The 22,781-nt window shown below is 36.4% G+C and overlaps 1 protein-coding gene across 7 annotated transcripts; it reads right to left on the bottom strand.

Moving 5' to 3' along the window:
- Positions 1–1,004: 1,004 nt before the first annotated feature.
- On the bottom strand, positions 1,005–16,655 carry LOC111070801 (microphthalmia-associated transcription factor). Of its 7 annotated transcripts, none has more exons than XM_022361737.2 (10): positions 7,224–7,830; positions 6,779–7,118; positions 6,605–6,724; positions 6,101–6,535; positions 4,513–4,533; positions 3,329–3,488; positions 3,033–3,274; positions 2,784–2,957; positions 1,756–2,296; positions 1,005–1,683 (listed from the first exon to the last, which is right to left on the bottom strand). In XM_022361737.2, the coding sequence occupies exons 1-10, from the start codon at positions 7,793–7,795 to the stop codon at positions 1,667–1,669; spliced, it is 2,622 nt and encodes an 873-aa protein (XP_022217429.1). In that variant the 5' UTR covers positions 7,796–7,830; the 3' UTR covers positions 1,005–1,666. The 7 variants fall into 7 exon arrangements, with proteins under 7 accessions (XP_022217429.1, XP_022217430.1, XP_022217427.1 ...); XM_022361740.2 differs by lacking the exon at positions 7,224–7,830 and adding exons at positions 16,067–16,461; positions 16,554–16,654 and having other exon boundaries at positions 1,008–2,296; XM_022361738.2 differs by having other exon boundaries at positions 1,005–2,296; positions 3,329–3,404; positions 7,224–7,828.
- Positions 16,656–22,781: the final 6,126 nt, after the last annotated feature.

Here is a 22,781-nt window from a genome sequence, read left to right as displayed (position 1 = left end):
ACATGTACCATTTAGATTCTACATCTCCTCCGCTAGGGGTTGCTCGCGCACTGAACGCGGCAGAGTGTGCGAGCGAGAAGGAAAATGAGTTGCGTTGTCTTTTGCTGGAGGGGGGGCAGGGGAAGCGACTGAAAATTAATTTCTTCATTCTGGCTATAATTATGATCCGATCTGATTCAGATTCGGCAGTCTGGTATATATGGGCATTCTCTACGATAATGCGTTTTTAGTTTTATCGTATCTTTAAAAATGTGCCTGCCACAGATTTTCGTCCTTTGTGTGGGCGGGGCGAAATTTTGAAATACACTTGTAGCAGTGGGATATCACACGAGTCTGGAAACCAAATTTGGTTGCCCTAGCTCTTATAGTTTCTGAGATCTAGGCGCTCATCGAGACAGACAGACGGACAGACAGACATGGCTATATCGACTCGGCTATTGATGCTGATCAAGAATATATATACTTTATGGGGTCGGAAACGTTTCCTTCTCTGCGTTACACACATCCACTTTTACCACAAATCTAATATACCCCTTAACTCTTTTTTGAGTACGGGTATAACAAGGATATACTTCGGATACTTTTCCTGTATATACCGACCTTTTTGTTTTTTGATCTGAGTACTGCCTTCCGTACAGACCCTAGAAAACTTATCGGTTTCATACGAATATCAACCCTGACTCTGTTCGCGAGGTGTTTTTTTCGATCTGAGTACTAGGCTTAAAACTCTAAAAAATCATATGCTCAAAAATGTATATACTGATTGAGTACGGGTAAAAATAGAGTCGCGTCCCCAGAATCGACTTACACGTTCCTTCTCGTTTAGAACAGCATTCATGTGGCGATGTCGTTGTGATATTGATCATTGATCCATTGATTCAGGGAGGGACAAGGATACTTTCGATGGTTAAAATGGTACCTGGAATATTTATGCCTAGTGTATACCTTACGTTCCGGAATGAATCCAATAAAAGACAACTTTATTTTCATTTTAATCAATTATATAAATCAACAAGTATAACAATTAAACAAGAAAAATACGGCGTCAAATACTAAATATAACAAAGGTTTGATGTACATATCTTGTACTCAGTATTATTATAATATATGTATATAATAATGATTCATATAACAATAACACAAGGACTTTGATTTCTTCTGCTGCTCATCAGTATTCATTTAAATATTAAAACAAAAAAAATTTCTTCTGAAAATCTTAGAAACGTAATAATTGCATACATATTCTATACAGGGCTCGATTAAAACAGTAAAATTGCTTACAAAATTGGAATGTAACATGGTTAATTTATGTTTGTATATTTTTATATATACATTTGATAGATCTAAGATCTAGGTAAATTTGGAAGAAGTATTTTAAAATTGCTGTACAGTTTGTTAGAAGTTCTAATAATCGTTAAAAACATGCATAACAATATTAATTACTAACATATTGACATTTGATTAATTTATGAATCAAGTTTTTGTATAAAAGCCAAAAAGTTTTAAATCATTGAAGTCAAAATTTAAACGTACACGTTCGTTGAGCAACCATTTTTCCTTCTATAAATTTCCAATACTGTGGATAATCAATATGTACATCTGTTTATAACAAATTTATATAGTGTGAGTGCGATGATTTCAGTATCGCCTACTGCATAATACTTGTTTATGTACTTTGGACTGCTGATGTATTGCAAAAGTTGATGATTCATAAGTCAATATCCAAATTATCAGAAGTTAGAAGCATAGACTCACTTTGACTATCGTCTACTAAGGAAGTAAGCGAATCGTTTATCATCGCTGCAGACAAGTCAACAGAATGGTTTTGATCGTCGTCCAACGGGTCATGTGGACGTTGGGATGATGAAAATAGTGGATCGTGATCACCATTGCAATGTCCAAGCCTACCAAACCCTGTGTTTTGAACCGAATCAGACTCCATGTGGCTTTGCTGACTATTTATATGACAATGATTTGTGTGGCGCTTAGGAGTTTTCATCTGGCGATGAATACAGCATGAATTGCTGCAAGCGATATTGCAGCAGTTGGTAAGATCATCTGATATGTTGACGCTGGGCGTTTCGTTAAAAAGTCCAGAATTCGCTTCCGAGCTGCTCTTTGGTGCATAACTGGCACAATTCAACTGATTAGCAGTAGGCGAATGTGAAGCAGATAGCATGTGGCTATGAGAAGACAGCATCGGATCGCCCCCTTGTACCGGGTGCTTGCAATCTTCCATGAGCTCATCGATCTGATTCATCCCCATACTGGCGTCGCAGGTATTTATTACTGGTATCTTTATGGAACAAAATGTAAGCTTAATTTGTTCTCAAAAAATCTACTATGTCAGGTAGGATCCGGTTTTCACATTCACTTTGCGTTTTACATTTCAGCAAAAAGTCATACTTTTCATTTTAAGGCGCTCTGGAATCCACAAAAGTCGATTTATTCACTCCGTGTTCTGTTAAGCGCAAAATTCACTGCTGTTATACCCACGCGTTAGTGCCAGCTCATACAAAAAGGCCACTGTTATGTTTAACCGAGATTTCTATAACCAAATAGGGCTGTTCCTAGGAATTCACTATTTGTTGTTGCCATCTATTTTTTTCCTTTTGCAATTAAGATTCGTTTGCCGTTTACTTTCGGCGAGAAATATGTTTCCGTTTTGAAAACGAAAAAATCTTTCGTTTTACGAATGTGGGAGCACCTGACTTTTCGTTTTGAAAAGTAAATCGCACATTTTTTGTGAAAGTGAAAACCTGCCTGAGTGTGTAAAAACTTACTTTTCTTTCAACAACTATTAATTCGTTCACAAGCGAACGACGACTTTGAGAAACAGATGGCGGCGTTGGACTTGAACTTTTGAGATATAAGTTTGCTGGGGTGGGCGCCGATACTGATGTAACATGGTAGTCCGATAGAGTAATACCTTGTGTCTTGGCCTGCATTTCCAGCTCCTTAAAAAAAAATTTAAATGTATCTATTAATGGATGTGAACATATTAATTTGAAAAGTTTATTTTTATACTTTACCCTAACGCGAGACATAAGCTTCCGGTTCTGAACCTCCATCTGACGCTGCCGACACTCATTTTGTCTGAGGCGAGTAACCTCATGTTTTAAGCATTTGATATAATCTACAGAGGATTTTAATATTGTTCCTTTGTTGGGACGAATATCACGGACGACTTCGTAAAAAGCTTCACTGCCTTTTGGCAAAAGGGTACCCAGCTCTTTGATCCTGTCATTAATATTAAAACGACGTCTGCGCTCAACTGCAAATCAAAAGATATAAGTAACTACTAATTAGTAAAATATGGTTCGTTTACTCATATTGTGGTTATCCTTTTTTTGTCGATCTTTAGCCATAGCATTTATTTCAGCATCAGTTAAGCTGTGTGGTTCCTGTTTAATATAAAGCTCGGAGTTGAAGTTTTTATCAAAATTAAACGAATCGTTTTGTAGTATATCATCAAAGAGATCTTCCGCCTGCAATTTAAATGTTTAACATTTTTTTTCAATTTATAATCTAATCTAAATTTGTAGAAGTCGCCCTATAGTCGTCCTTGCAAAAGTGTTATCCCAAAAGTCAAGACTTAAGTGGTTTAATAGTTGAGAGGCGCGGCACACGTACCGCGACACTATACTACACAGTACTCAGTTTGCTTTATATATTCAATCTCCATATTTTTACGCTTCTTAAATGCGAGTTGATGAATGGAGAAAGAATTTTTCTTTTTGTTTCAGGCGCAACATATTTTCGAGAGAATTTATGAGTTGTTCCAAACAGTTCTGAGCTAGACTGACTAGACTGGATTCTACTGGATTTGCCAATTCGCCACAATATATTACTGCAATCCGTCTTTCTTTTTTCACCTAATGACCAATATTCTGATTGTTTTCATATCGATGCGTCGGTTACATCTATCTCTCTTCACACCAACGCTTTTATATTTTCCTCAATCCTATCGGATCGCCACATCCTATGATTCTGCACTTTTTGCCATCTTCTTTCAATGGCAAAAGCAATCGAATATATGGAATAGACGCACATGAATCAGAGACCGACGCAACTTTTAGCCACCACTAGGGCCCTATGCTTAAACTACATGTGTAAAAAAAACTACGTCTCCGGCAAGACGAAAAGAAGAAGAAAAGAAGACGCAGCCCCAATGTAAACAGCCTATAACAGTACTGGGAGTAAATAAATCGCATTTTATGATTACAAAGCTCCTTGAAATGAAAAGTAAAATGCAAAGTGAATGTGAAAGCCGGAGCCTGCCTGATTCTCATAATCTATAAAATTCCCATATATTTATTATTATTTTTATTACAATATTATTTTTAATTTGAGTGTTGTAAAATACTATAGTTTATGGCCACAGGCTTTTGATATAGTTTATATATAACTAATGAATCAAATTATTTTTATATATGGATAAATCAGGTCATCTAAATGCAAAGGAGATTACTACTTAACTAGCTTTTTATTAAACATGTAATATCTACTTACATCGCTGTCGAATGATGGGAGCTGGAAACAAATCATAATTAAATATTAAGGTACTTTAAAATATAGATCAGTTTACTAAAAGTTAATTAGTTGATTTGAGAAATTAATTAGCTAATTAATTAATTGATTTGAGAAATTAATTAGCTACTAGAGAGGGTGTTTACGTGTCAATTTTGGTGAGATATTTTCTTTCGCGCATATTAATATTTTTTACATTTAAGGCCGAGATACCGACTTTGGGATACGGAACGGAACCGATATATAATACAAAATGAATAATAATAATATAATGTTAAACGGCCGAGAAAAAAATTCCACAACTTTATCTGGTGGTTAACTTTGTCCCAACGAAACTAGTCGGTAACGTAACTTTAAGTCGAGAAACCGGCCTTTAGAATAATAGACTCAGTGGAAAAGTTTACACCTCAAAAAACGGATGTCTATACCGGTCATGGCAGGACATTGAAAACCGTACACGACTTTTTATACCCGTACTCAAAAAGAGTTAAGGGGTATATTTTATTTGTGGTAAAAGTGGATGTGTGCATATATATTCTTGATCAGCATCAATAGACGAGTCGATATAACCATGTCCGTCTGTCCGTCTTGATGAACGCCTAGATTTTGTTTGCAGACTCATGTGATATCACACTGAATCAAGTTTGTTGCAAAACAAAAGACGAAAATCTGTGGCATCCACAATTTTAAAGATACGATAAAACTAAAAACGCAGTATCGTAGAGAAATTTCAGAATTTGAATCAGATCGTATCATTATTATAGCCAAAATGAAGAACATAATTTATTTTTCTCGCTCGCACAAACTCTGTGAGTGCGCCCTCTGGCGGAGGACATGTATAATCTACATTGTAGATGTAGATGACAAATGTAGGGAAAAAAATTTAAACTGATAAAATATTTAAAAATTCCACATAAATCATATATCATCCTCACATCCATATATACTGACTAAGTAAGGGTTTAAAAAGAGTCGCGGCAACAGAACCGACTCAACATTTCTTCTCGTTTTTTATTTCAGAACTATTACGAGACCGATTTGGATGATTTGCGCGATGCAAAACGATAGTCTGTGATTCAAGACCAATACGGAGATGGAAAAAATCTAATTTGATCGCAGATACCAAGCACCAGAAGATATTAAAGCATCTGCATCAGAGCTGCCAAACAGACCATGACGAGGATGATCTTAAGAAGGACACTCAGCGGCTTTAGAACTGTTTTTCTTGGCATCAACCCGACTTTTTGTAATAGACTTTAACAGCCGTTTGACCATTCTCTTAAAATCACATTTTACCGTACAAACTTAAAAACATGCCATGTCCCAAGTTTTTGCATAGCATAGTTTCAGTTCATGGGCAAAGTCTCTGAACAATCACAGGGATATATTGCAGGCAAGGTTGTCAACTCTTGAAGATAAGTGCTGAAAATTGAGAAACGGTCAACTTTCTAAAGAGGATCAGTATAAGAATGGTGTTCTGTCCCAAACGTTTTTTCTCCACTTACGTATGGACAGTACAGTTTCGCACAACAAATTTGTCTTAATTTATTAAAATACTATTTTTACTCACCTCTGAAGCACTTGTAGCTACAGAGCTTAGACTTGGGGATATGGGTGCTGAAGTGGAGTGCAATGAACTCGTTGTACTGGAAGTGGGCATCGTATTAATTACTCCAGATGTAGTAAGTGTAGTAATAGGAGAATTTAAACTTGAATTCCTCTTTAAATATCCTTGTGTTTTATTTACAACTTCTGTGGATTCTTCTGAACTTTGGGGGTTAATACTTCCCGATGAAATTTGTTCATTAGGGTTGCAGCTTCCATTTCTTAAAAAGCTGGCGCCAAAAGGAGATATTTGCATGGATTCATCGGAATGCATAGTTCGTTTGCCACTGGAATTCATTTCACATCTATAACTATTTGACCGCTCCATAGGAGGGCAACTGTTGACTAAACAGGAATTGTGTAGATTTCCAGTGGATACCGAGGTATTTGCTGCTTTCGTCTATAATTTTTTGAAAAATGAGGTACAATTTATTTATGAATATATTAAAAGTGTGTAAAAAAAACTTACATCGCTGTTATGACAACCCCAAACAGATGGCTTGAACGATTCACTGAGAAATTGTCTAACTTGATTTTTTTGCTTCTGTATAACATGATACCGTGTGGGATTCTCAAGCACTGTGCTGACCTGTAAAATTTCTTGCTTAAAACTTTTTTAACTCAAGCGGTAGCTGGCAATTACCTGCAACACTTGAGGTGGTACATCCACACCAATACTCTGTAAGGGAACTTTCAACTTAACTGGACTTGATGAAGGCAAACGATCCCTTTGCACAAGATGAGACATCTGCTCCAGGCTCGATGATCCGCTCCCACAAGCGCTGGTACTGTTGCTGTTTATAAATTCTGACTCGGTCGATCCCTGACCCATGCCAAACAACAACTGCATTTTTGGATCTGGCGATATCAATATTTGTTGCTGCACCATCATTTGTTGCTGCTGTTCCTGCTGCTGTTGCTCCCGTTGCAACTGTAGTTTTAATTGCGTCCGCGAGGTAGGAGTGGCAGTTTTAAACGTTGGTCTATAAGTAAGAGATTTACGATAAATAAAATGTCTCTCAAAGCTTAACTAAGGAGCTTAACATATATTATGTGCAGACTCTTTCATAACGGACTAAAATACATACCCACCCGAAAGAGGCGGTAGACCCACTATTCGTGGCTCTGTAGTTTCGGTGCTAATATCGCCTAAATCTACGATGCTCGGATCCATTTCAAGAATCATTTCTAAATCTTTATCTATACCGACAGTTACTCGTATATTTGTAGTCGTCGTGGACTTAGTTTGACTATCCCTTGTTGAGGGCCCTGATAAAGGCACTACACTGTCAATTTCATCAAGTTCCATTAACATCGAAGGTTCCACGCCGACTTCAATTGCAAACGAACTGGAGTCCGTGCTCGGATTAGCTGTATAATCTGTATATTCTTTTTCGCTATCCTCTGTCGGTGACATCTGCAACGTCTGAACTCTTCTTACAAACTCTTGAAACTCCTGATAATGATTGTCCGAGTTCAGCGGTGCCAACTTTGCCTCTTCCATGTCTTCAACTGTTAAACTATTTATAATTGTTTCAGTTGGTGCACCTGTGTCACTTTTTAAATGATTTTCGTTTATAGAACTAAATGCTACAGATTGTTTTTCTTCGCGTTTGTTTCCAACTTTTTGAATATTTTTCTTGTTCCAGTACGAAAACATGTTAATGTTATTTGTATATCATAAAAGAACACGCAGACGTATTTCACAAGCCAAATTAGTTCTGGTCCCCCCATTCGCTAGGTATTACAAAGACCTTGATCTTGTGTCTAATTCGAATAAGCAAATGAGGAATGAGAGCGCCTTTGTACGCATGCTTTCCAATACCATTTATGTGTATGGCGGAAATAGTCTAAGGTTGCAAAATAAATATAAGTGAGTTGCTATTCTTTAAAAATTCAACCGTGAACCATGCAAATTCATAAACCGTTAAAAAATATTCGGGTGAAAAAATTAAATTTACATTTATTTTCCAACGGAGTATAATATAAATAAAAAAAAATAAGTTGATTTATCGTTTTAATTGGTCAATGTTGTCCGATGAGTGAATTAATTCGACCACGTCTTTACGACACCTTACAATATTCGCATCATGGGTACGTATATAGCGATATTTAAGTATGTATAGCTGCGCAATAGAATTATATGCGCAAACAGGGTGCGTTTAAGAATGGTAAATTGGCGATCATTAAATTTGGTATATACATGTACCTGCAAGTACATAAGTATGTGTACATAGTCAAGAGTTATACGTAGTTACGTATGTAAAATTATAGTACAACCAATTCTGTATGAATACAACTATATACTTACATCTATGTTTGCACGTGTACACGAGCACTTCCGCTAAAATGTACATCATTCCAAATAACATTAAAAGTCAATAAAAACACAGTTCCATATAGTTCTGTACTGATAAACATCTGTCCCGAAAATTAATATTTCTTAATTTATTCAAAGAATAACTAATTTACTCTCTTGACTTATACGTACATATGTAAATTTCATTAACTTTGATGGGAAAGACCTCAAAAGACCTTTTTTTTTTTATATTTTTTTATAACTTTTTCTTTTTTATTTGGACGTATGTATATACATATGTAATGACTGCACCATCAAGTGGCTTTTTCCCCGTCAAATCATGCTATTTTTTAAGACCAACTGCGGGAAAAATGTACGAATTGCGGGAAGCTGTATTCTGCATTTTTTATACCCGTACTCAAAAAGAGGTATATTGCATTTGTGGTAAAAGTGGATGTGTGCAACGCAGAGAAGGAAACGTTTCCGACCCCATAAAGTATATATATTCTAGATCAGCATCAATAGCCGAGTCGATAGAGCCATGTCTGTCGCTTCGTCTGTCTGTCTGTCTTGTTGAGCGCCTAGATCTCAGAGACTATAAAAGCTAGGGCAACCAAATTTGGTTTCCATATTCATGTGATATCACACTGCTACAAGTGCATTTCAAAATTTCGCCCCGCCCTCGTCCACCCCCACAAGGACGAAAATCTGTGGCAGGCACAATTTTAAAGATACGATACAACGATGTATCGAAGAGAATGACCATATCTAACCAGATTGCCGAATCTGAATCGGATCGGATCATAATTATAGCCAGAATGAAGAAATTAATTTTCAGTTGCTCCCCCGCCTCCTTCGGCAAGAGACCCGCTACTCATTCTCTTTCTGGCTCGCACAATCTGCCTCGTTCAGTACGCGAGTGAATCTAAATGGTGCATGTATAATCTACATTGTAGATGTAGATAACAGATGTCGCAAAAACGAGAAGGAACGTGTGAGTCGCTTCTGGGGACGCGACTCTACTTTTATACCCGTACTCAGTTAGTATATACATTTTTATACCCGTACTCAATAAGAGTTAAGGGGTATATTGTATTTGTGGTAAAAGTGGATGTGTGTAACGCAGAGAAGGAAACGTTTCCGACCCCATAAAGTATATATATTCTTGATCAGCATCAATAGCCGAGTCGATATAGCCATGTCTGTCTGTCCGTCTGTCTGTCTGTCTGTCCGTCTGTCCGTCTTGTTCAGCGCCTAGATCTCAGAGACTATAAGAGCTAGGGCAACCAAATTTGGTTTCCAGACTCATGTGATATCACACTGCTACAAGTGTATTTTAAAATTTTGCCCCACCCCCTTCCGCCACCACAAAGAACAAAAATCTGTGGCACATTGTGGATGTAGATGTAGATATCAGATATAGCAAAAAAATGTAAAATGTAATTCTAAAATTCTAAAAAATCACAGGCTAAAAAATGCATATACTGACTGAGTACAGGTATAAGTAGAGTCGCGTCCCCAGAAGCGACTCACACGTTCTTTCTCGTTTTTTTATCGAAATTTGCCACTCTCCCATTAGTTTTAAGCAAACTATCATCTCTATACCAAATGTAAGCATCAGTGGATTACCATGCATTAACATTTTCGAAATGCCAAACAAAGTGCCGCGATGCTTGGCTAAAAAGCGAAGTATTTAAGGCTTGGATTCGTACAGATGACACGGATGAGCATAAAGTGTACTGCAGCTATTGCAAAATCACTATCACAGCAAAGCTAAAGTTATTGTGAGTGTAAGGATATTTCTTATTTTTATCTACATATATTTATAATAATCTCGTTTTCATTAAAGTCTGAAGTATATTAAGTATGTGTGCGCTTAAATAATAATGTATTTTTGATATTTTTATATGACTATCATTATGTCACCATATATGAGGTGGATTTTTAGACAAGAACGCTTAGATGAGCTTAGCTAAACTTTTATTGATGAAGCACTTTGCATTGCTAATGTAAAATACTAGTATCGCGAATTTAATCGTGGATGTCTTTCATTGCAGGACGAATTTCGTGAAGGTCGTTTAAAATCAATTTTTGTGCCAAAAATATCGAAATGATTTTAATACGAGGGTTTTCCGATAAGTTTCCATCCTGACAATGAAGCCGACTTCCTACGTTAACCAATTTTTAGCATTCTTAATTAGGCAACTTGTAATATATTCCCGCCAAAATTTCAGCCCCATCGATATTGTAGTCATCGTTGAGCAATCGATTAACCCAGGCGTTATCAGTGATTTTTAAAATATGGAAAAAGTTGAATACCGTGCGTTTGGACCGCACGGTATTCAACTTTTTTTTTGTTATTATTTTTTATTTAAGGGCACCTGCACAAGTCAAAACCGGGATTAGGACTCTTTCCTATCATTTCTCATTGTAAGGTCAGCTCTGCTGAATTTAAGCGTGGACGTACGAGCTTAGAAGATGAGACACCTCCGGGACACTCAACAACTGTGACCACTGACGAAAACATCGCCAAAATTGTTCTGGACGACCGCCAAATCAAAGGATTATATTTTGAACCACAATTTGGACACAAGAAAGCTCTAAGCACGTTGGCTGCCGCGTTTGCTCACATTTGATCAAAAGCGTATTCGAATGAACTGTTGGAAGTCTCTCTTGGCGATGTTAAAGCGTAATAATCCAGAGTTTGGCGCCGACTTATAAATGTGGATAACAAATAGATACTCCAGAAGCAAAATTGGAATAAAAACGGTGGATTGCGGGTTTTCGGCTGGAAAAGTGATGGCAAAAGTTGTTTGGGATAGTCAAGGAGTTTTACAAGCCGATTATCTAGAGAAAGGAAAAACGATTACAGAAGACTACAAATGACAAAAATTACCCCACTTGCAGAAGAAAAAAAGTTCATCCGCAGTTGGCATGGCAAAAATACATGGATTACGCTTTAAATTTCTTCATCAACGTCCATGTTCTCCAGACCTAGCTCCAAGTTACGCTGAAGAGGTAGGAGCATCGCTGGGAGAAGTTGACTTAGAAGAAGACTATGTTGATAAATAATATATAAAAACAATTTTTAACTACTGTATCATTGTTAGGCTGAAAACTTATCGAACAACCCTCGCATCTACACACATGAAGAATCATGGATATATACATATAAGCCCGAAAAAAAACAGCAATCGACGGTATGGATTTTTTAAAGTGAGTCAAAAAATACAACAGACAATTAATAGCCGAGTGTGTTTCAAACCTTTAAAATAAATTTATTTTATTGAAGTACAAGGAACATAATATCATTAAAAAAATGTATTCAGATGTAAAATAATAACAAACGTATTCGTTGTCGCTTTTTTACCCATCTCTTAGACATGTATGTGATTAAAACGTAAAGTAACGACTATTTGAAAGTGGCCGTTTTTTTGTACTAGCTTGGGTACAATGGGATGGGTTAAATCAAATGGTCGCCTGGCCAAAAAGAACTGGTCTTATAGAAACTTTTTCGATAGGAAAAGTAGGTAGATCAATTCTGCGTGGTAAATAGCCATTTTTTAATGACGTTGGGTTTTTCATGGTTAGAAACTTAAATTGAAAACTATGTATATCTCTATTATATAAAATAATAAGCGTTTTTTTCGGTCACCGCCAAATATTTTTTTTTTTTGCACATTCTTCTGTACTAGGGGCGATATATCTTGCGATATGTCACTACTGTATTAATAACTACTTCTAATAACATTACAAAAACAGTATAAATGGCATCATTAGTATCCATTTTTCTGTTGCCTTAACAATTCTTCTTCATGCTGGGCGTAACTAAATCTACTGTCAATGGTAGTAATGAAGTAGCAATTCAGAAGAAACGAGAAGGAATATGTGAGTAGCTTCTGTTTACGCGACTCTCCTTTTATACCCGTACTCACTCAGCATATACATTTTTGAGCTTATGATTTATGTACAATTTTAAAATACTTTACATTTAAGAATTTTTCGCTAGATCTGTTATCTACATCTGCAATGTCGATTCTACATCCACAATGTAGATTATATATCTAAAATGTAGATTATACATCTTCTCCACGAAAGGTCGCGCACTGCACAGGGCAGAGTGTGTGCGAGCGAGAATGAGAATAAGTAGCGTCAGCAGCGTTAGAGGAGGTGGGGGAAGCAACTGAAAATTAATTCTTTATTCTGGCTATAATAATCTGGTTCGGATTCGGCAATCTGGTAGATAATATGGTCATTCTCTACTAAACTGCGTTTTTAATTTTATCGTATCTTTAAAATTGTGGATCCAACAAATATTCGTCTTTTGTGAAGGCGGAATGGGGCGTGGACAATTTTTGAAAAAAACTTGATTCAATGTGATATCAGCTTTTATAGTCTCTGAGATCTAGGCGCTCATCAAGACGGACAGACTGACATGGCTATATCGACTCGGCTATTGATAATCAAGAATATATATACTTTTTAGGGTTGGAAACGTTTTCTTCTCTGCGTAACATACATCCACTTTTATCACAAATCTAAAACAACCCTTAACACTTCGATTACGGGTATATCTTCGCGGTCAACGGTTTTCGACGCCAGAAGAAGCGGTTAGTGCGTTCAAAATGCATGTATGTATGTAAGGTGTCTCATTCGGGCTGGAAAAAATGCTACGAAAATTGGTTAATTCGAATGCAAAAGTGTATTAAGCATTAAGCCTAGTACTCAGATCCAAAAACTGTTTGCATTAATTTCAGGTAAAATTATTTTTGAGTTGCTTTGGTCAAACGGCTCCAAATTGACCGTTTATCCATAGATTCTAATGAGCAATACCTTAAACGCCCAATTAATGCGTCTATCTAAAACCAATTTTGGCCAAGAATTATTTTTTTTTTCGACTTTTCCCGAGTTGTTAAAGTCAAACTTTCGAAAAAAAAAATACCGCAAAAAATTATGAAATTTGAATTTGAAAGCTTAATATCTTTCAGGCGTTAAGCTGCAGATACAAAAGGTCTGGGTCGGATTTATAGCTGCGTTTGTCAGCTTTTCAGAACTGCAAAGTTCTATGCAACGAGATATAAAATACTGAAGTTATGTGAAAAATAGAAGCACTACCTATGAAAAAAAAACAAAAAAAAAACGAGAAGGAACGTGCGAGTCGCTTCTGGGGACGCGACTCTACTTATACCCGTACTCAGTCAGCATATACATTTTTGAGCATATGATTTTTTAGAATTTAAGAATTACATTTTTTTGCTACATCTGCTATCTACATCTACATATACTATGTATATTATACATCTAACATGTAGATTGTACATGTTCCAATTAGATTCTTCATCTCCTCCGCTAGGGGTTGCTCGCGCACTGAACACGGCAGAGTGTGCGAGCGAGAAGGAAAAGAGTTGCGTTGTCGTTTGCTGGAGGGGGCAGGGGAAGCAACTGAAAATTAATTTCTTCATTCTGGCTGATCCGATCTGATTCAGGTTCGGCAGTCTGGTAGATATGGGCATTCTCTACGATAATAATTTTTAGTTTTATCGTATCTTTAAAAATGTGACTGCCACAGATTTTCGTCCTTTGTGGGGGCGAAAGGGGCGGGGCGAAATTTTGAAATACACTTGTAGCAGTGGGATATCACATGAGTCTGGAAACCAAATTTGGTTGCCCTAGCTCTTACAGTCTCTGAGATCTAGGCGCTCATCGAGACAGACAGACGGACAGACAGACATGGCTATATCGACTCGGCTATTGATGCTGATCAAGAATATACATACTTTATGGGGTCGGAAACGTTTCCTTCTCTGCGTTATACACATCCACTTTTACCACAAATCTAATATACCTTAACTCTTTTTTGAGTACGGGTATAAAAATACCAGATTTTAAAAAATTCTTTAAAAAGAAACTACACCATAAAAAAAACCATAATTCATTAAAAATTTTCAAACCTCGAAATCTATAAGAATATAAATTTTGGGCCACAGCCTAATTGTAGTGTTGACTAGTGTTACTAGACATGCTGAATGGCATTTTACTTTCGTAAAGGTATTTTTCGGGGGGAAGAACCCGTGAGAAGAACTACAAATCTGAAGCTCCTATAACACTAGTCAACACGATTTGGGGCTTAGAAATGGTTTGATGATATTTTTTTTTCTATGGAAGACCTTTTTTTTTAAAGACTTTTTGAAAACTGGTATTTTTTTTAACCTTTTTTCATAGGTAGCGCTTGTTTTTTTTACATAACTCTAGTATCTTTCGTCTGGTTGTAAAGAACTTTGCTATTTTGAAAAGATAATTAAAACAGCTAGAAGGCTGGAAGGTTGCGAGCTCAACTGCCCATTGGGAACAAAGGACCAAATGTACAACCCTTTTTCGTTTGCTGTGTTCCCAATTGGCAGTTGGGCTCGCAACCTTGCAAAAGGTATTTTTTATTCATTTTTTCCATACTTTAGGTTTGGCTAACGAATTTTAGCTCCAAAGTCTCTACATAGATTTTAATGAGCGATACCTTAAACGACGCCAAATTAATGCACTTATACACATAGAGGACACAGGATATAATTTTTTTTCGACTTTTCCTGAGTTTTTAAAGTCAAAATTTCGTAAAAAATACCGCACAAAAATCATCATTTTTGCATTTCAATGCTTTATATTTCCCAGACGGTAAGTTGAAATCACAAAGTGTTTGGACTCAACTTCTAGCTGCTTTAATTATCTTTTCAAAATAGCAAAGTTCTTTACAACCAGACGTATGATACTAGAGTTGTGTGAAAAAAACAAGCGCTACCTCTGAAAAAAGCTTTAAAAAAAATACCAGACTTCAAAAATTCTTCAAAAAAAAAAGTTATGCCACAGAAAAGAAAACCATAATTCTTTAAAAAATTTTAAAGACCCATATCTATCAGAAAAAGTCGGTTTGGATCCTTGAGGAAAAAAAAGTTCGATTTTGTCGAGTAGTGTAATAGCAAACAAAAATATTTTAAGAATAAATAAAGTTTTTAAAAACAAAGTTTTGGGTAAATGGCTGATGAGTCAATATAAATATATATATATATAATATATAAAGTTGGACGCATACATATTTATGTACATATGTATGTATGGTTACCGGCAAAATCTTGATTTGCTTCTTGTTGAACATTTATTGGCAATAGGCCCACTCGTGCTGATAACATTTTGTGTATATAATGCAATGTGTACATAATGTAAAATTTGTAGTTTTGTCAACATTCAAAAAAAAATCGACATAGTATGTTGTTTTTTTGTTGGTGTCTATTCATACAAATTAATTACCCAAATGTACGTAATATATTTCAATTCTACATATGCACGCATACATACACACAAACATGAATATATGTTCATGTATACATACCAATGTAGCTATATATTTATGTATAAATGTATGTCTGATAAGATAATAAAATAGCGCTAATCATACACCAAATAAAATCGTGATACATGTATGTATGTTAATGCATGGTTTGTGGATGTTCGTTATACACATACATACGTATACACGTACACACGTATATTTGATCATGGATATATATGTATGTACAAGTAAATGAAAATATAATTTTAATTATTTCACATAACTTCCAATTTTCAATTCTTAAAACTACTTACATTTCGTCAGATCGCAAAGATCGTGTTGATGATTTTAATTCATAGAATTCCACATTCTCCGAACTGCCTGCTACAGTTACATTTGGCAGTAGATCCATATTATCGTTGTCGTTTAGCAAATTAAGACTTAACTCGTCAAACTCCATATCAAAGCCTAGATCAATTCCCGACTCAGTCATGTTGGCGACAGAAATACGTATATATACGTATGCACACGAATTATTTTCAAGTGTAAATTGTTTTCGGCATATGTAATTATATTGTAACTATTAGAATACGTTTTCACATATTCGCAAATCTACGCACATGCGCGTCATCACAGCCAAAAGACAAACGGATCCACATACGAATACATGCAACTTCCATAACCGACTGGAGCTTTCAATAGCGGTGAGCTGAACGAAAAAATAGGAGTAAGTGATCGCACCATCGTTCGGTTAGGTTAGCTTTTTATTGTGTTCCAAAAAATATAAAAAATGTTGTTTACCTATGAACTAAACTATGTTAGTAAAGACGATAAAGTAAGAAATAAAAAAAAATTGTACTAAACCAAATCTTTACGGTGAATGTAACACATTTTTCGCATGCCATTTGCCATTCAGGGTTGCAGTCTGGCTAATAAAACATATAATATTTGTTAGCTTAGCAGAGAAAATACTTACGAACTACATGTATTACACATGATAGCTATGACTAATAGACTTTTTACACTGGGCGCGTCTGCTATCGATATCGGACTAGACGAAATGAAGCAGAAAAGGCGTTTACATTGGCAGACGTGCGTCTTGAGTTTTGATTTGGGTGCTTGATAACAAGGAAAGTAAACAAATTTTGAGAAATCAACAGAATTATGCAAGACGACAAGAAAATGGACGAAAGAGAATTGATTCTCATATTTATTTATTATTTTCAGACATTTCCCTGTAGAGTTTGTGGGAGTTCTTCTTCAAATTATGAAAACCCTCGAAGTTCGTCTCCAGCAGTGTCTTAATGGCATCAGGGGGTCACAAAAATGTCGTATGATAATAATACAATCAGTTTCAAGTATTTTATTTAATGATTTTATGTATATTTTCACCTTTTTGCACAACCATACATTTTTTTTAGCGCCAAAATTTTGTTTTTGAACTACAAGTTGTTGTTGTTCTTAGTGGTGATAGTTGCGCTGATGGGCAGAAAAGTGCTAAAATGTGCAGTTAAGCGCAAAAGCAATCGAATATATCGAATAGACACACTTGAATCAGAGACCGACGCAACTTTTTGCCACCACTAGGGCCCTATGCTTAACCTATGTAAAAAAAAATGCGTCTCCGCCAAGACGCAAAGAAGCATGACGCAGTCCCAATGTAAACAGCCTATAACTGTAAATTATTTTTAATTGTTGATAGAAATTAAGAATATACATACCCTAGTAAAATGGCTATATGTACACTGTTTTGAATGGCGTTTTTTTTCAACACATATTTTCTTGGTTTATTTTATATTTTTATTTGGTTAGCTGCTTATAACTACAAAACAAAAAGGCATAAACAAATTCCATATACATTTTTTAAGTACCAAAAAAAAAATGTTGTATGTTTCACATAGAAAATGGTTATAACATCAAAAACATATTTTATATCGAAAAAAATATCCAGGGAAAAAGTATTTAGAAAAATGAACTCTGTTAATAATTAATAGAGTTGCCCTTATTCTCCTGAAGTTTCTGCAGGCTGCGGGGCATTGATCCTGCCAAGTTTTGTAGAGTTGATAGTTCAATCTTGGCCCATTCTGCAAGGATAGCTTATTTTAAATCTTTCAAGGTATCGAACTGCCTTGTACATGCATAAACTTTTGCTGCAAGGATGCCCCACAGATCCTCAATGGGATTTAAGTGCGGACTCATTGCCGGCCACTTCATCCATGGAATGTTGTAGGTGTCGAAAAAACCCATTGTAGACCGGGCAACATGAATCGGTGCATTATCTTGCTGGAATGTCCATTGGTCACCATGGAAAGGCTCAGCAGATGCAAGAGACTTGCCTTTAGCACTAAAGGCAGCCCATATCATAAGCGATCCACCGCCATGGTTCCGCTTGTGACAAGTTGCTCGTGGATCACGCGGATCCCTCCAGTATTTATGATGGCCGTCTGGACCGTCTAAATTGAATTTTTTTTCATCACTAAAAATTATATTTTCAAATTCGACGTCCCAGAACTTGTGTTTTTCATAAAAAGCCATGCGCGCATTTTTATGCCGTTTAGTTAAACGGGGTTTGACAACTTTGTTTTCGTATGAGAGGTTCAAATTTTCGTGCAAAATTTGGCTCACACGTTGCCAGGTGTGTGTTAATCCGAGTTCTGCTTTGATTTTGTTGCAGCTCATCATGTCTTCGGTTGCTACATGACGCATGTGCCGTTTTGTCCGGTTGCTGATGGTTGGCACTGGACCAAGGCGACGATTTATGCGGTAACCATCTGGATCTTTCAAAAATTTGGAAATAGTATTTCGATGTCGATTCATTAGTGAAGCGATTCGACCAGTTTTCGTGCCGGCTATTTTCATTCCCTTGATCCTTCCTTGTTCTTCCTCAGACAATTCAGTACCACGAGGCATTTTCAACTAAAACTGCAATTTTATGTAATATTTGCGATGGTTTGATGCAAAATTGAGTATTTACGTACTAAATCAATCCTCTTGTCACTTTTTCTGAAACGATGCTAACACAGCCACACAATGCACATATAACCGTTTTCTACGTATAGCTCGACTTTGATCTCTTATTTAAGCTAACGGTACCACAGATGGAGTTCAAAGAAGACGAGAATTTATAGTAGCTGAGCACAAACATAAAAGATAAGAACTGCATATTCAAAACAAATAGGCAGCTATTACTAGAAAAATTGAAAACAAATTTTGCACATACATATATCCATTTTACTAGGGTATCTCATAAGCTGTTTACATTGGGGCTGCGTCATGCTTCTTTGCGTCTTGCCGGAGACGCAGTTTTTTTTACATAGGTTAAGCATAGGGCCCTAGTGGTGGCAAAAAGTTGCGTCAGTTTCTGATTCATGTGCGTCTATTCGATATATTCGATTGCTTTTGCTCATTTTTGGGATTTTCTGCCTATCAGCGCAACTATCACCACTAATAACAACAACAAATTGTAGATCAAAAATCAAATTTTGGCGCTAAATATGTATGATTGTGCAAAAAGGTGAAAATATACATAAAGTCATTAAATAAAATACTTGAAACTGATTGTATTATTATCATATGAAATTTTTTTGACCCCCTGATGCCATTAAGACACTGCTGGAGACGAACTTCGGTGGTTTTCATAATTTGAAGAAGAACTCCCACAAACTCTACAAAGAAATGTCTGAAAATAATAAATAAATATGAGAATCAATTCTTTTTCGTCCATTTTCCTGACGTCTTGCTTAATTCTGTTGATTTTCAAAAATTTGTGTATCTTTCCTTGTCATCAAACACCCAAATCCAAATTCAAGACGCACGTCTTCCAATGTAAACGCCTTTTCTGCTTCATTGCGTCTATGCCGATATCGATAGCAGACGCGCCCAGTGTAAAAAGGCTATAAAATTACAATTTCAATAAAAATATTATCGACTTCGGATGTACTCAGATGCGCTATGGTTTATCCTAGTACTCAGGCGCGCTAAATTTTCCATCGACCGAAAGTGCTACATATTCGCTCGGTGCCCAGTGTGACCAAAGTGGTCAAACTGAATGCTCAACAGAAATCTGTTGAAATTTGAATTGCTGTATTAGAGCAAACAGAAATGTCTTATTTATCGGCGTTTTGGAGCTGGCGGGCGACAATGCATATTGCAATATTGGATAAATACGATCCTGCAGGACAGATATGAAATCAACACGGTTATTATCTCCTTTTATATGATTAAAAATAATTAATAATAATATCCATATAATCTGTAGTCATTCTACTTTTTTATATATATTTTGTCTTCACTATTGCACTTTTGTAGCTGGCTTGCACTTATTTCCATCTATTTTTAATGTGTGTGTGTGTGTCTTTTGGACTACGAAAGATGGAATAGTTCTTTATTCCGCTCAATACCTCGGGTCGAGGCATTGACGAAGCCGAAAGCAGAGGCAAAGGCAAGCCGAAAGGAGAATGGAAGAAATACACCACGCGCCCGTCGCAACAACAGCTTTTCAAAACAAAACGAAAAAATATTTTATGAACGGCTTCGTCAATGCCTCAACCCGCGTCGAGTCGAGCGACAGAACACACCAAGAAAATATGAAGTCTTACGACGGGAATAGGTCCAGGGCCGGATTAGCAGTTGCCTAGGGCCCTCCTAGAAATAACAGAACAATTTTGTTGAAAAAACAAAACTCCAAATAATGAATACAAAATATAATGGCCACTGAGAAAAATACAAAATAAAGGAGGGCCCCAGATTGATGGTTGCCCAGGGCCCGGTTGAGGGTTGATCCGGCCCTGAATAGGTCGCTACATCACATCAGCCCTCAAAACAAAACGAAAAACCAATTCAAGCGGCCAACAATTGTAGAGCCCACACACAAGCACAGTATGTGTGAATACATGGCACACACACATTTACGTAACCTGGAAACGAAACTCAAAACGGTTTCGGAAAATAAGAATTGATACAAAATTTTTTCGTGTCTGTTTACACACATACATTTGCAATTCTCAGCTTGCTTTCGCTTCCCGACATGAGTCATACATGCCGAACGGCCCAGCTCCCGACCCGAATGGCCTGGCTCCCGACCCGAGTGTCTCAGCCTCACAGAGCCGAAGCGCTGGGAGCCGGGACAGAACACTCAGCTTGCGCCCCTTTCGATGTATGAACTGGCACATCTATATACTGTATGGTTAGTGGTACCGGTCTGCCAAACGCCTGCTGTGAAATTTTCGGAGGAGGAGGATACAGCGCCCACAATAAAGACATTTCTACTTGCTTTAATATAATATTTGAAATTTTTAACTGATTTCTGTTTCTAAAGCCTAGTATTCAGTTCCGAAATAACAGCGCGAGGACAGAATCAGGGTTGATATTCGTATGAAATCTATAAGACATTTTTTCGGGCACAACCATGTGCCAATCATATAAGGTGGTCTCGTCGGCTGCTCGCTTTTTGAAGAGAAAGGTTGTGTGCAATGGCAATAATGTGTCGAAATGGTTTTTTAGTTATGTTTTGGCATTTTCAAGCGTGCCACTTGGTAGAACTACTAATGGCTACAAATGTTTTCTCAATTTATACAAAAAGTATGCACACGTTTGACGTTAAGGAAGTTTTACTGCAATGAGCGATTTTTGTAATGCTTAATTAAATAAAAACAGAATGCTTTCAATACAATTAATATTAAATATCTCTTTGGCCCTAGGTGGCCATATCGGACTCCAGAGAATTGAGCGCGGAATCGTTAAGTGAAAATTCAGTCAGCGGATTGGTTAGTGATTTACTAAAATGCATATTTTATTAACTAAATATGTATAATGTTAAATTATTTTGATGAGAGCTAATCACCAATTGAACAACCTCTATGGGAAAGTAAGATTCGAATTGTTTTAAACGTGTTTTAAGGGTAAGTAAGCCGGCTAAGATTCGAATTGTTTTAAACGTGTTTTAAGGGTGTATTTAATCAAATCGCGTACTGCGCGCGGAATGGTTAACTGAAAAGTCAGGCGTCGGATTGGATAGCGACTTACTGCATATTTTATTAACTTAACATGTGCAATATTAAATTATTTTGATGAGAGCTAATCACCAATTGAACAACCTGTATGGGAAAGTAAGATTCGAATCGTTTTGAGTGTGTGTTTATGGGTGTATTTAATCAAATCGCGGACTGCGCGCGGAATGGTTAAATGAAAATTCAGGCATAGGATTGGATAGCGATATACTAAAATGCTTATTTTATTAACTAAATATGTATAATGTTAAATTATTTTGATGAGAGCTAATCACCAATTGAACAACCTCTATGGGAGAGTAAGATTCGAATTGTTTTAAACGTGTTTCAAGGGTGTATTTAATCAAATCGCGTACTGTGCGCGGAATTGTTAACTGAAAAGTCATGCATCGGATTGGATAGCGACTTACTAAAATGCATATTTTATTAACTTAACATGTACAATATTAAATTATTTGGATGAGAGCTAATCACCAATTGAACAACCTCTATGGGAGAGTAAGATTCGAATTTTTTTAAACGTGTTTTAAGGGTGTATTTAATCAAATCGCGTACTGTGCGCGGAATTGTTAACTGAAAAGTCAGGCATCTGATTGGATAGCGAGTTACTAAAATGCATATTTTATTAACTTAACATGTACAATATTAAATTATTTGGATGAGAGCTAATCACCAATTGAGCAACCTGTATGGGAAAGTAAGATTCGAATCGTTTTGAGTGTGTGTTTATGGGTGTATTTAATCAAATCGCGGACTGCACGCGGAATGGTTAAATGAAAATTCAGGCATCGGATTGGATAGCGATTTACTAAAGTGCATATTTTATTAACTTAACATGTATACTGTTAAATTATTTGGATGAGAGCTAATCACCAATTGAACAACCTCTATGGGAAAGTAAGATTCGAATTGTTTTAAATAAGTTTTATGGGTGTATTTAATCCAATCGATGGATGAATAATGCGCGATTTAGAATCAGTGTAAAAATTGGTGTGTTGCACTGCTGAATGTAATTGAGGAG

Source organism: Drosophila obscura, unplaced genomic scaffold (assembly GCF_018151105.1).
Source record: "Drosophila obscura isolate BZ-5 IFL unplaced genomic scaffold, ASM1815110v1 contig_187, whole genome shotgun sequence".
NCBI lineage: Eukaryota > Metazoa > Arthropoda > Insecta > Diptera > Drosophilidae > Drosophila > Drosophila obscura.
This window is presented reverse-complemented; position numbering and strand designations above follow the sequence as displayed.